The 15,475-nt window shown below is 39.7% G+C and overlaps 1 protein-coding gene across 1 annotated transcript in view; it reads right to left on the reverse strand.

Moving 5' to 3' along the window:
- Window positions 1-15,475, reverse strand: part of LOC140727203 (transmembrane protease serine 9-like) — a 125,466-nt gene that overhangs the window by 72,143 nt on the left and 37,848 nt on the right. The window contains exons 11-14 of the mRNA XM_073044470.1: window positions 14,494-14,601; window positions 1,176-1,286; window positions 973-1,089; window positions 256-427 (exon numbers count right to left, since the gene is read on the reverse strand). Coding sequence (XP_072900571.1) covers window positions 256-427; window positions 973-1,089; window positions 1,176-1,286; window positions 14,494-14,601 — 508 coding nt within the window. The remainder of the gene's footprint in view (window positions 1-255; window positions 428-972; window positions 1,090-1,175; window positions 1,287-14,493; window positions 14,602-15,475) is intronic.

The following is a 15,475-nucleotide window of genomic DNA, read 5'->3' on the forward strand; positions in this document are numbered from 1 at the left end:
AGCTAAAATATCTCTGGTGTAAATGGCAGGACTGCTGTGACACAGCGATGACTCCTCCTTTGCATATATGCAAAGTCAGGAGGCTGGCACACATGAGAAGGCAAACAATTTTCCTGAAATTCAGGACAGAATTTAGAATCTGCTTATGTAACGATGTATCAAACTTTCATCTTAAATTTCAATCATCAGCACAAGATCCGTTACATTTTTGAACCAAAAGTGCTTGAAATTTAAGCTAATAATTTCTTAGCATACTTGTCCCCTTGGAAGCAGTGTGCTGCAGATAGAAGCCATTCCTTTGTTATCACTGAGGCTCCACAATAGGGCGACCCGGAGAAGTGAAGGCTGACTTGCCAAGGCCACTCTCCATCTTGAGCACCGGATCCTCCTACAATTCGACTTCCGTGCTGTATTTTATTGCCACAATCTGCAGGATGCAAGTTGAAAAGGCCAACTATAAAAACGGAAGGAAGTGAAAACTGTGGCCTGTGGTCTAAATTATTTGATGTACATGTAATCATATTCACACCATCGTGCCTTCTCTACCTAGGAGTATATTTTTTTTCAATATTTAACCTGACCATCAATAGGAAGCTGATATTTTACATCAGAATAAACAGAATTTCTGAACAATGAGGAAAAAATTATCTAAAGTCGCTAATGTTTTCCTAAATCAAGATACTACTTCTGCTAGAAATCTAAAATAAAACAGAAGGTACTTTAAAGACTTGGGAGATCGGGCAGCATATGGGGAGAGATAATGGTGCCTGATCTGCTATGTATTTCCAGCATTTTCTGTTTTATTAATAATCCCCAACTGTTTATCAGCTTGTAATAGAGAAATAATTTGTCAGAATTAAAATAGATTTAAAAACTCCAGTTTGAAATGGAAAGTGAATTACCGATTTCTGGAGTTAGGCAAATATTAATTTTCAAATGACATGGTTCCAATTTAATAGAAAGAGTACTCACCACAACTCATTTCATCACTTCCATCCAAGCAGTCGATAGTCCCATCACATTTAGCATTCTTCTTCAGAATACACAGATTATTCTTGCATTTATAGGTAATGTTTGTACAAGGAACAGCTAAGAAATAATCATTGACATTGATTTATAGTTATTTAGAACTTTATAATGTAATTTTCTAAGCCCCCAGTTCTTTAAGTACTTACAGTCTGTGCAATTAAATTCATCTGCACCATTCTCACAATCTTTGAATCCATTACAGATGAAGTAGTGATGATACCATGGAGAACTTGTGTTGCACACCTTTGAAGGCAGAGCTAATTAAAATCAGTCACAAAAAAATAACAGCACATTACTTAATGAACATAAATTTTTTTCCCATGAAACTTTAATCTGAATGATTGTGAGTCATACAGCACAGAAACCTTCAGCTAAGCTTCTCCATGCCAACTGAAATCCCCAAGCAAGCTCGTCCCATTTGCCTGAATTTGGTCCACATTCCTCTAAGTGGAGGGCTGAGAGGGCAGTGTGGCTTTGTTGGTAAAAAGTGAAATGAAATCCTGAGAAAGAAGTGACATAGGATCAGAAGATGTAGAATCCTTATGGATAAAGGATAAAGAAACTGCAAGGCTAAAAAGATTCTGATGGGAGTTATATTCAGGCCTCTGAAGCACATGATAATTGGCCAATGTCTGCATGGTTTTCTAAAGGGAAAATCTTGTGTGGCAAATCTGTTGGAATTCTTTGAGGAATTAACAGGTGGGATAGACAAAGGAGAGTTGTGGATGTTGATTACTTGGATTTTCAGAAGGCCTTTGACAAGATGCCACACAGGAAGCTGCTTAACATGATAAGAGCCAATGCTATTACAGGAAAGGTACTAGCATGGATAGAAGATTGGTTGACTGGCAGGAGGCAAAGAGTGAGAATAAAGGGGTCCTTTACTGGTTGGCTGCTTGTGGTGTGCTGGAGGAGTCAGTGTTGCGAATGCTCCTTTTCACATTATATGACAATGATTTGGATGAAGGAATTAATGGCTTTGAAGCCAAGTTTGCAGATGATATGAAGGGGGTGAGGGAGCAGGTAGTGTTGAGAAGGGGGGCGTCTGTAGAAGGACTTAGACAGATTGAGGGAGTGGGCAAGGAAGTGGCAGATGGAATATAGTGTAGGGAAATACATGGAAATGCACTTTGGCAGAGTGATTCAAGGTGCAGAAGAAATGAGGAGAAAATTCAAAAATCAGAAGTGCAAAGGGACCTGAGAGACCTGGAGAGAGTGGATGTGGAGAGGATGTTTCCAATAGTGGGGGAATCCAGGAGGCACAGGCTCGGAACTGAGGGATGTCCATTTAGAACAGAGATGAGGAAAAAATTATTTAGCCAGAGGATGGTGAATCTGCAGAATTCGTTGCCATTGACAGCTGTGCAGGCCAGTTCATTGGGTATATTTAAGGAGGAGTTTGATAGCTTTTTGATTAGAAAAGGGCTTCAAAGGTTACGAGGTGAAGGCAGGGTAATGGAGGAGCAGACTTGATGGGCTGAATGGCCTAATTTTGCTCAGTTGCCTTACACAAATCTAGTAAATCTAGTAAAGCTCCGTAGAAGGCAGAGGATGATAGTAGAACGAGAGTATTCTTCCTGGACATCCATGATGAGCATTGTTCCACAGGAATCTGCTCTGGGACCCCTGATCTTTGTGATTTTTGTAAACAACTTAGATGAAAGGAATGATAGTAAGTTTGCAGATGACACAAAGGTTGGTGATGTTGGAAATAATACAGAAGATCATGGTAGGTTACAACGGGACATCGACGGGATACAGAGCGGGGCTGAGAAGTGGCAGATACAGTTCAATTCAGAAAACTGTGAAGTGATTCACTTTGGAAGGTAGAAGACAGAGTACAGGGTTAATGGCAGGATTCTTAGCGGTGCAGAGGAACAGAATAATCATGGGGTCCAAGACCATAGATCCCTCAAAGTTAATAGGATGGTTAAGAGGGTGTATGTTGTGTTTGGAGTTGAGTTTAAGAGCCACAAGGTCATGCTGAGCTCTATAAAAGTCTGGTTAGATCACACTTGGAGCATCATGCTCAGTTTTAGTTGCCTCATTATAGGGAAGACGTGGGAGCTTCAGAGGGTGCAGAAGAGATTTACCAGGATGCTGCCTGGATTACAGAACACACCTTATGAGGAAAGGCTGAACAAAGTCGGGCTTTTCTCTTTGGAATGAAAGAGGATGGGAGGAGAGTGGAGAGCAGTGTATAAGATAATTAGAGGCACATTGACAGAGTGGACAGCAAGCGCATTTTTTCCAGGGCAGAAATAGCTAATATGAGAGGGCATAATTTTAAACTGATTGGAGGAAAGTATAGTGGAGATGTCTGAGGTTTTACACAGAAAATGGTGGTGTGTGGAATGTGCTGCTGGGGGCTGTGACACAGGCAGCTGCCTTAGGGACATTTAAGAGACTCTCAGATAGGCATACAGATAAATGAAAAATTGAGGGCTATGTAGGACTGAAGGCCGAGATTGATCTTGGAGTAGGTTGAAAGTTCAGCCGAAGGGCCTGTACTGTGCTGTACTGTTCTATTTTCTACATTAACTGGCCATTTCAAATTACCCCCGTGCGAGAGTGGATGGAGAACATAGAGAAAATAAACATGGGAATCAGAAACTTGTTGCTTTGTGGCAGCAATAATAAATTACTATGTTAGGACAAAACTACACACACACACACAAATAAATAAACAGTGCAAAGGAGGACTATCGAGATAGTATTCACAGATCATTCAGAAATCTGATAGCAGAGGTGAAGCAGCCGCTAAGAATCAGAATCAGGTTTATTATCACCAGCATGTGACATGAAACTTAGCAGCGGCAGATCAATGAGAAATAAAAACAAGTATATCAATTACAGTATACATATATTGAATAGATTTAAAATTGTGCAGAAAAAAACAGAAATACTGTATATTAAGAAAAAAGTGAGGTAGTGTCCAAGGGTTCAGTCCATTTAGGAATCAGATGGCAGAGGGGAAGAAGCTGTTCCTGAATCACTGAGTGTGTGCCTTCAGGCTTCTGTATCTCCTACCTGATGGTAACAGTGAGAAAAGGGCATGCCCTGGGTGCAGGAGGTCCTTAATAATGAATGCTGCCTTTCTGAGACACCACTCCCTGGAGATGTCCTGGGTACTTTATAGTCTAGTACCCAAGATGTAGCTGACTAGAATTACAACACTCTGCAGCTTCTTACGGTCCTGTGCAGTAGCCTCTCCATACCAGACAGTGATGCAGCCTGTCAGAATGCTCTCCACGGTACAACTATAGAAGTTTTTGAGTGTATTTGTTGACATGCCAAATCTCTTCAAACTCCTAATAAAGTATAGCCACTGTTTTGCCTTCTTTATAACTACATCGATATGTTGGGACCTAAAACCTTGAGTGTGGGTCAAAGTTATTTATTATTGTGGTTTTTTTGTGTTGCATCAGACCCAGAGTAACAATTATTTCATTTTACATTACAGTTGTGTACTGGAAATGACATTAAACAATCTTGAAGCAGCCTTTACCTCCTCCCTGATGGTAGTAATGAGAAGAGAGCATGGCCTGGAGGGTGAGTATGCCACCTTGCTGAGGCACCAGCTTCTGCAGCTATCCTCAAAGTGCCCGTGATGAAGCTGACTGAGTCGACATCCCATCTGAAGCCTCTTACCTCCATGCCAGACAATGATGCAACCAATCAGAATGCTCTCCACGATACGTACATCAAAAGAGGTTTGCTATAGTCTTTGGTGACGTACCGTATCTCCTTAAACTCCAAGCGAACTGTAGCCGCTGGTGTGTGTTTGTCATGATTACATCTGTATATTGAACCCATGAGAGAACCTTTGAGATTTTGATGCCCAGGAACTTAAAATCGCTCACTCTTCCCACTGCTGACCCCACAGTGAGGATTGGTGCATTTTTTACCTCCCCTTCCTGAAGTTCTTTGGTCCTGCTGACATTTGAGTGCAACACCACTCAGCCTATTTCAGTCCCGTACACCTCCTCACCACCGTCTGAGGTTCTGCCACTACAGTGGTGTATGGTGTCTGAGCTGTGCCTAGCTGCCCAGTCACGTGTAGATAGAGTAGAGCAGCAGACTAAACACACATCCTTGAGATGCACCCGTGTTCACTGACAACGAGACTGACTGAGGAAGTCAAAAGTCCAATTGCAGAGGGAGGTACAGAGGCTCAGGTTTTGACGCTCGTGGATTAGTACTGAGAGGGTGATGATGTTGAATGCTGAGCTTTAAATCTTGCTGCGGGATTAATATACAGTAAACAGGTTGGCATGGACTCAGGGCTGAAGGGATTTATTCTGTGCAGTATGATGCCACGATATTTGTATCCATGAAATTTTAGCAACTTAATTACAGAAATGCTGTGCTATCAACATAAAATCTCAACACAAGTTTATCTTCATCAAAATGCACCCATATTGCTGCAAAATAGAATTCATGGTTTGATTACTGTTCAGTTCTCCCTAATCTGATCTTTACTGCTCACTATTTGACCTTGTCAGGAGGAGTTGTGCTAATCTTGTTCTGCAACAGGGATTATGGTGCACTCACTGTTATCTTGTGCTTTTGGCCTCCCAAAGCTCTTCCATATATGTTGTCTATTTCTGTGGTTTGTCACACTTCTGTCATTCTTTACCACATCAGAACTCAGTTTTGACAACTTTGACGATGGTAGCTTTCTTTTGAGTATTGTGGTTAAATGGTGACACCTCCTGAACAATCTCACTGTAGTTGCACACTTGCTTTTCCTACTTTCTTTTCTCCTGCCTTCATACTCTGGATGGAATTTTAGGCTTCAGCGATCTTACAGCTTTTAATAACATTAGATCATAGGACCATGAGATATAGGAGCAGAAGTAGGTCTTTTGGCCCATTGAGTCTGCTCTGCCATTCAATTATGGGCTGATCCAATTCTTCCAGCAATCCCCACTCCCCTGCTTTCTCCCCATACCCTTTGATACCCTGGCTAATCAAGAACCTATCTATCTCTGCCTTAAATCCACCCAATGACTTGGCCTCCACAGTCGCTCATGGCAACAAATTCCACAGATTTACCACCCTCTGACTAAAGTTATTTCTCCACATCTCTATTCTAAATGGACGTCCTTCAATCCTGAAGTTGTGCCCTCTTGTCCTGGACTCCCCTACCATGGGAAATAACTTTGCCATAACTAATCTGTTCAGGCCTTTTAACATTTGGAATGTTTCTATGAGATCCCCCCTCATTCTCCTGAACTCCAGGGAATACAGCCCAAGAGCAGCCAGACATTCCTCATACGGTAACCCTCTCATTCCTGGAATCATTCTTGCGAATCTTCTCTGAACCCTCTCCAACGTCAGTGTATCCTTTCTAAAATAAGGAGGCCAAAACTGAACACAATACTCCAAGTGTGGTCTCACAAGTGCCCTATAGAGCCTCAGCATCACATCCCTGCTTTATATTCTATACCTCTAGGAATGAATGCCAACATTGCATTCTCTTTCTGCACCACTGACTCAGCCTGGAGGTTAACCTTTAGGGTATCCTGCACAAGGACTCCCAAGTCCCTTTGCGTCTCTGCATTTTGAATTCTCTCTCCATCTAAATAATAGATGCCTGTTTATTTCTCCCACCAGAGTGCATGACCATACAATTTCCAACATTGTATTTCATTTGCCACTTCTTTGCCCATTCCCCTAAACAATCTAAGTCTCTCTGCAGGCTCTCTGTTTCCTCAACACTACCCACTCCTCCACCTATCTTTGTATCATCAGCAGATTTAGCCACAAATCCATTAATCCCATAGTCCAAATCATTGACATACATTGTAAAAAGCAGCGGTCCCAACACCGACTCTGTGGAGCTCCACGGGTAACTGGCAGCCAGCCTGAATAGGATCCCTTTATTCCCACTCTCTGTTTTCTGCCGACTAGTTAATGCTCCACCCTGGTTGAGAGTTATCCTGGTTGTCACTCAAATGTCAGCAAACATTGTCCTAGTTTGGCAGTTTATCAATCCTTCCCTGGGCTACAAGTGAATCCTATCATTGGCATATTGCTATAAGGTAAGAAACTGATACCTGCATTTCTGTACTCTGCTCAGAAACAGCTTTTGTCTTCCTCAGGTGGAGCTTCGGTATGTTTAAGCATTTTTCACCTTCCTACAATCTGTCAGATAGCTTGGTAACAATATTGTACGAGTAAATTCTCAAGTGGTAAACACTTCACAAACTCATCTGCAGCAAACTGTTGCCCATTTTTTCCTTACAGTTTTCGTCTGGATTATCAGATCTAACAAACTGAGCTTTTCTTTGGGTTCCTTCAGTAAATTTTCATTTTCAGGTTCCATTTGCTCAGGGGTACTCCCGTTATAGGGTAATGTGCTGTTTGGCACTTTAACCATTCAGTCATCCTTCTCACATATAATATTATGTTATATCGCTCTGCCTGAAAATTAGCTGCCTTTCTGTCTGCTTCATAGTGATAAAAATCCATGCTAGATTCCTGGCCTCTACTCTTTATGGAGCATATTACAAATTTACCCAGTCCTGATATCCCCTGACATTCATAAGTGTAACATTTCATCAACTATCACTGTAGAAAAATTTAGCAGTGAGAGGCATAATGCAGTTTCATCCTATTGCACTTTAAGTCTTCTCTCAATAAATTTAGGTGATGTAGGCTAACATAATGAACAACCTAGCACCCTCTACTCAAAATTACAGTTCAATTATTGTTAATTTCCAAAGAAAATACCTGTATTTTCAAATACTATAACATAAATACAGGAAAGGGTCCTCAATGTGAAATATTAACTGATTCTCTTTCAATGGATGTGGTCTGGCCTGCTGAATATTTTGAGCATTTTGTGTTTTTAGTTTAGATTTCTAACATTTTCTTTTTTGTTTGATTTTCTTTTACCTGTAATTTCAAACCTTGAAGTTCATGCCATAGTTCACGCCATATTTTATCACAAGCCATCATAAGAACATACGAGACTAGCAGGAGGAGTAGGCCACTCAGTCCCTCATCCCTGTCTGCATTCAATATGATCATAGGTGATTGTCCCCAGGCCTCATCTCCTGTAAAGTGTTACTTTTCCTGGCTCTCAATACTCTAATGTTGCAAAAATATATCTACTTTCACTTTATCTAACCTTCAGAATTCTCTGGAGTTAAAAAAACTCCAAAAATTCACACCCTCTACAAGAATTTGTTCCTAAATTCCTCAATAGAGTCATGGAGTCATGGAGAAGTACAGCAGAGAAACAGGTTCTTCTGCCCATCTAGTCCATGCCGTACCATTTAAACTGCCTACTCCCATCAACCTACACCTTGACCATAGCCCTCCATACCCCTATTGTCCATGTGCCTATCCGAACTTCCCTTAAACATTGAAATCAAGCTCGCATGCACCACTTGCTCTGACAGCTCATTCCACACTCCCACCACCCTCTGAGTGAAGAAGCTTCCCCTCATGTTCCCCTTAAACTTTCCACCTTTCACCCTTAACCCAGGACCTCTGGTTGTAGTCTCACTCAACCCCAGTGGAAAAGGCCTGCTTGCATTTACCCTATTTATACCCCTTGTAATTTTGTACATCAAATCTCCTCTCAGCCTTCTATGTTATAAAGAATACAGTCCTAACCTATTCAGTCTTTCTTTATAACTCAGGTTCTCCAATCCCGGGAACATCCTTGTAAGTTTTCTCTGCACTCTTTCAACCTTGTTTACATCTTTCCCATGGGTAGGTGACCAAAACTGCACACAATACTCAAAATTAGGCCTCACTAATGTCTTATACAACTTCAACATAACATGCCTCTTCTGGATTCAATACATTGATTTATGAAGGCCAGTGTATCAAACGTTTTCTTTGCAACCCTATCTACCTGTGACACCACTTTCAACAATTATATTCCTGTATTCCTGGATCTCTTTGTTCTACCACACTCTTCAATGCCCTACCGTTCTCTGTGTATGACCTACCCTGGCTGGTCCTACCAAAGTGCGAAACCTTGCATTGAATTCCCTCTGCCATTTCTCAGCCTATTTTTCCAGCAGATCCCTCTGCAAACCACGATAGTGCTCCTCACTGTCCACACTTCCTCACTGTCTTGATGTCATTCACAAATTTGCCGATCCAGTTAACCATATTATCATTCCGTCCATTGATACAGATGACAGAGCAAAGGACCCAGCACCACTCCCTGCAGCACACCATTAGTCACAGGCCTCCAGTCAGAGAGGCAACCCTCTACTACCACTCTCTGGCTTCTCCCACAAAACCAATGTCTAATCCAATTTTCTACCTCATCCTGAATGCTGAGCGACTGAATTTTCTTGACCAGCCTCCTATGCGGGACTTTCCCAAATGCCTAACTAAAGTCCATGTAGACAACAATATTAAATGATCATCCCCTTATCTTGGAACCATGTCCCCTCATTTGAGATTCCTCAGTAATTTGAAATATCACAAACTCAGCTCTGTTATGAACACTGAGGACACGAGATATGATACCAGTCTTCGTTATTGTAAACTTCACAGATAAATTTCTTGAGCTGACTACCCAGAATAATGCACTTACACATATACCAAATAACAAGATATTAGCTGTATTCAAGCATTGATACAATATGACTCTACTCTGGCCATTAGTTAGACTGGCCATTGTTGTTGTTCAGTCATTAAGTTGAGTCTGACTCTTTGTGACCTCATGGACCATCCATAGGGTTTTCATGGCAAGATTTGAAATCTTCTGCACAGATACTGCTGCTGCCCAGGTTTGGACCCAGCTGGGTTTGAACTCAGGACCATCTGCCTTGAAGTCAAGCGCCAATGCCACTACACCACCTGCCGGCCCCACACAACAACAGTTTTTAGAAATAGAATATTTGAAACCTGCTGCCCTTCCCCAATCTCCAATTATATATTAACCCTATTGCTAAAACACGGAATTCAGTGTAGAATGAGGATTCTAACAGAAGTGTGTTGAAGACTGTGGTAACAATCTCCCAGTAACCTTTTCTTTGCTTCGTTACAGTAGAAATAATGTCCTTAAGACATCATATCTTCATTTTTAATATTTTTCAGAATAAACATGTCTGGGTCCCTGTCACATCATATCTGATTTCTTTTCTGGTCTTACTGCCAGCCATTAAATTTAAACAAAGAAAGGCAGTATCTAGCTCATTTGTCAGAACCTATGTGGCTATTTAAAAAGAGCCAACTCAAAAAAAATTACTCATATATTATCAATTTACTACTGGAAGAAAGTTTTGCCCTTGTTGGCCTCATCATCTTCAAAAATGTTTGCTAAATTTTCAGCACAGGAGGAAGCATTATGTTTTCAGAGGTCAGTTCTCATGCTTGACATTTAAGACCATCTTCTATTGAAGACAGATTTTTGTCAACAATGGGCGAAGTGTTTGATACTGAGACAATGTTACTATTGCTGCTATGATTCAAAATTTTGTTTCACTGTTCTAAAGCTTCCAAACAGACTGCAGAATATTGCTTTTCACTTGGAGCCATTTCATGACCATCACTTCTGTATCAGGCTGAATACTCCAAAGCTCAGTGATCTTCTTCACTCAGGTAAGCCCCAGACATAAAATACAATCTGGGGAGTGCCTTTGAGCTTATAGCCCAGGCTGCAGAAGCAAGCAATGGAAAGGTGCAGAGGTGACTCTTGTGTGTAACGGTTGGTCTTGTGTCTGCTTTAGCATTTGTAAAAATCAAATACAGAATTATCAGTTTTATTTATATGACAGAAATCAAAATAACCACTGGAACCAATTTTCAAAAAGAGTAAGATGAATCAAAAACCAACGGATGTTGGAAATTTAAAATATAAACAGAAAATTCTGGAAAAAGTCAGCAAGTCAGGTAACACATTTGGAAAACAGAATAAACATTTCAGATCTCAGATATGCCCTGACTGCAGGAGATACAATGTGTGCCCTTTCACCTCTTCCCTTCCGAGCATTCAGTGACACATAACTTTTCCAAGAGAAGCGGTGATTCACTTGCCTTTCTTCAAGGATTGTGTACTGCATTTAGTGTTCACTATGTAATCTCCTCTACACTGGGGTAAATCAAACATAGACTTGGTGATCACTTTACAGAAGAGCAAAATTCAATCGCGAGAAGTGACTTGCTTTTTTTGAATTCTTCATTCCTCTTTGTGGCTTTGTGGGCAGATTTATAGATGATGCAAAGGCAGGCAGAGGGGCAGGTAGTGTTGAAGAAGCAGTAAGTTTGCAGAAGAACTTGGACAGCTTAGCAGAATTGGCAAATGGATACAGTATATAAATGGATGTTTAGTCATGCATTTTAATAGAGGGAATATAGCAGTAGACTATTTTCTAAATGAAGATTTATCAGAGATTAATTCAGCTGGGCATGTCATAGCTCAGCTATAAGCACCACACAACCACAGATAAAGAAGCAGATAACACATCTACATTTAGATAACACTATCACTGATATTCCCTTTGTTCTACCCAGCCTTCTATCACCCTCTCTGCAACTGAAGACTAAATTGTTTTCTTTCATTTCTAGTTCTGACAAAGGTTCTTGGACCTGAAACCTTAACTCTCTCTTTCCAAGGTGCTGCCTGACCTTGTGTGTTTCCAACATTTTCACTTCAATTTCAAATGTAGCAATTTACTCGATTAAAACTGCAACATCTCAAATTGTTGCTTTTTGTAGATACATTACTGTTATTTTAAGCCATTTCCATTAGTACAATAAAAGGACTTCTGTCTTTCTTTTTGACAAACCAAAGTCAATTAAGTCACCCATGTATTCAGTGAGATGCACCATATTTAACAGGATAGTGTTCAATCTGACTGAAATGTTATTAGAGTGATTTAGTTCAACTCAGGAAGCATTTTCCTCCACTGTTTCACTGCTAATGCTTATGTTAGCACAATCTATCATCAAAATGAGAACTGTGTAAGTCTGTTGCCTTTTACTGGTTCCCCTACCTATGCTTAGATCATAACTATCCATACGTGCAATATAAAGTTGTTTCCCCTTCCAGCTCTGCCAAGGATTTGTTGACCGGGCTGCCACGCTACAGGGTCCTGTGATCTGGTAAACAGCACCGCTGCTTGCCGCAGCTATGGACAGCCTGCCTGAGCAACAATTTCTCTTTCCTCGGGACTGCTAAAAAAGCTCTTGCTTGTTGGTAAGAATCACATTACAAATACACCTTAATCCAGGAAACTGTTTTGGGACAGGAAGCCACAGTGGTGAAGTTTGCCACTTTCTCAAACTACCGGTAATCTTTTTTGAAACCTTTTGCATTTAGACATCGGTGTTGCTACCCGTGATTACTCCATCTCTAAACTGTAACTAAAATCATTTGTTATGCTGATTCCATCTTGATTAAAGAGTTTGAAGACAACGTGAGGGCAAAAGACCTTAATATAATCATTATTTATTCTTGAGGTGATTTTCAATCACTCTGGTTGTTGTGAAGTCAATGAACATTTCAGAATGTCAGCAATTCTGGCAGTGGAAGTTATTAAGGTGAGGAATCATTTTACATTGGAGTAAGTCTGCCCAGCAAGTTAAAAAAAACAGCACTCCACAGTTCCACACAGAACAATAATAAGGCATTGATTTGCCTTGCTTTTAGCCACCTTGGGCCTCACAGCAGGAAGGGAGATTTTATCTTATAAACTTCATCTTTTTATTACAGTCCTTCTTTTGTCTTAGAATACCTCATCTGTATTAAAATGTTTCTATTAATTGGCTATTTAATAAAGAGAAAAAAGATAACAAAAAGAAATTTGTTTAGAGAAATAAAAGAAAAAGTTGGCCTAATTTTGCATGGCACAGATTCAGATCAATTTGTCCCGTGAACTGCATCTATTTACAACCACCAAGATGCGATGACTCATGACTCACTCGATCTACTGGTGTTTGCTATTATTTGGACCTGCAAACGAACATCTGAGTTTCAAATATTTTGTGCTCCTTAAATCCCTATGTTATCGATTGATAATTTCACATTAAAGTGAACAAGGTTACTGGTAAAAGCAACTCCATTTCGCCTTAGTCAAATTAGATTGAATAGCCATAGCGTTAAAAATAGAAGTAATTAGAGGACAGTGGATTGCCATTAATTGGGGCACATTAGGACCAGTAAATTTTGACCCCATTAAGTTTCCAATTAACCGAAGTTTCGTGGAAACAGGTAAAAGGTATAAACAAAGACTGTTTAACTGAGTAATAATTTATATATTTAAATTAAATACAGAACATCTTAGAACTATAAAACTGTATACAAGTTCCTAATAGTTATCGATGGAGGAATTCATCTGCCATGTTCTTTTGATTGACTGTAAATGAACAAAATTGGAGCAGACATCGAGTGCAGATAATGGACTGCCTTCAAACAATGCTAGATGATTGCTTCCTCCAAATCTTCATTTTCATTGTAACACTCAAGATGATTGTCGATACCTTCTTAATTCCTTACTTGTTGAAGTAGTGAAATTCTTTCACTATCACTCCCTACTGTTTTCTGACATCTCCAAGCCTGAATGCTTGAAACTGTGATGAGCAAAACAGTTCCAAATTGTCTCGCTGTTTATTTCTCACCAACTATCAGTGACAAAAATCACTGCTTTCTGAACGCAAACACACACAAATGACGCTAAACAAGTACAGTCTCCTGCCCCAATTAAGCAGCACGGTGTCCCAAATAAACAATGGGAATCCCAGCTATTTTCTCAATTTAGTTTGTGTTCTCTAATTATCTAAAATAACTGGCTGTCTTGATTAAGCGATGGCACAATTAACCGGAATCCATTGTATATGAATCCAAAGTGAAATCAGTTGCAGAAAATGGAAGGAAAGAAAGAACAGGTAGGAAAGAATACAGAAAGAAAGTCAAGTTAAAAATATTTGTAACTGCTCCAGAAAATAATACTTTTTAGAAATGAGATTGTATTTCTGCAATATTTAATTTTTAACATCAGTGTATAGGATTAGGAATAATTACCATTTATTATATCATTAAAATATTCTTACGCATTTTTGCTCAGTTTAGTTTCTATCTGCTGTACAAAGACAGTAGGTTCATGAGACTCGAAATTAATCAATGATAGTCACAAGTAGTAGGATACTATTAACTGTGGTGTAGTGCAGATTAGGCAACAACTGTTATACGTTATTTAAGCATTCATCTATCCTTGCCTAAATATAATGAAGGCCACGTAGCTTCTGCTAATCTGTGGTCTAATATACTTGTTTAATTTCATTGTGTGATAATGGCACACATGAACATTTTAAAGTTTAATTCTCCCTGTATGTGACAACATCACATATCAGAAATCCGTCCACGGGAGTCAACAGATGTAAACTGCGAACTACAGCATTTTCCATCTATTCAGTCCTCACTCATAAAGTTATCATTTCATAAAGTTCATGCACCTTTAAGGCAAAGCATGCTTTGGAGGTACCTACAACAAAATACTTCATCACTTTCATCAAAGCAGTCATCTGATCCATCACAATGTTGAGACTGTCGGATGCACAGACCAGTGGAGCAGACATAATATCCATTAGGACAGGCTTCAGAAAAAAAATGAGAATTGAGCTCATTTAATCTGCACAATGTTAACATTGTCCTTTAGGAAATAAATGAAAGAAACAAAGTCATTAAAACTCTACCATACATATAAAGTAACTTTGCCATCAAAGTCAGATTTCATATGTATCCAACCAAGCGAAATTACTCATGTCAGAAAATGCATGCAATTCTCTACGGTATTCGCACCAGAAACTAATAGTCATAACTTTCAAGTAATGAACTATACTTCGGACAGATCCCGGTTAATCCTTGCAATAGTGAAATGAAGTTTTGTTGCAGTCATTTCATTCAGTTTAAAACTTCTTATTCTGTTATTATATACAAACAAAAATCTTTGCAAGGCAAATTCTGGGCATTTCACTCGATTAGGCATAATGGTGTCATTCAGTCTACAAAATACAAGCAAGCTATCAGTTACAGAAATGCCGGCCTATTGCTTTCAATAAGGAGATTTTAAAGGGGAGATTTTAACCCCACCCCTTCCTATGCAAACATAAAGCAGATAGAAGAATTTTACAGTAATTATTACTGTATTCTTGTTTGTTTCCTGCCAGCTGCTGTACTAATCTCGCCTGAAACAAGCAAGCAACTTGAGCCTATATGCAAGATAGGGTACCCTAAATAACCTAAAAGAAGCAGTTCCACCCAGTACCAAACTGTGCACAAAGTTATAGGACACCTTTTTTCACTGTCTCAGTCAACGCTTTACTTTTGATACGAAATCACTAGGTGACAATTTGCACACAGCACCACCAACATCAATGTGATAAAGGCCAAAGTATCTGTTGGTGCAACAATGCGAATAACTTATTGCATTTGTTACACTGATAGATAGCTAGGAGGGCCATTTTGTTG

This window comes from Hemitrygon akajei, chromosome 5 (assembly GCF_048418815.1).
Source record: "Hemitrygon akajei chromosome 5, sHemAka1.3, whole genome shotgun sequence".
In the NCBI taxonomy this organism is placed as follows: Eukaryota; Metazoa; Chordata; class Chondrichthyes; order Myliobatiformes; family Dasyatidae; genus Hemitrygon; species Hemitrygon akajei.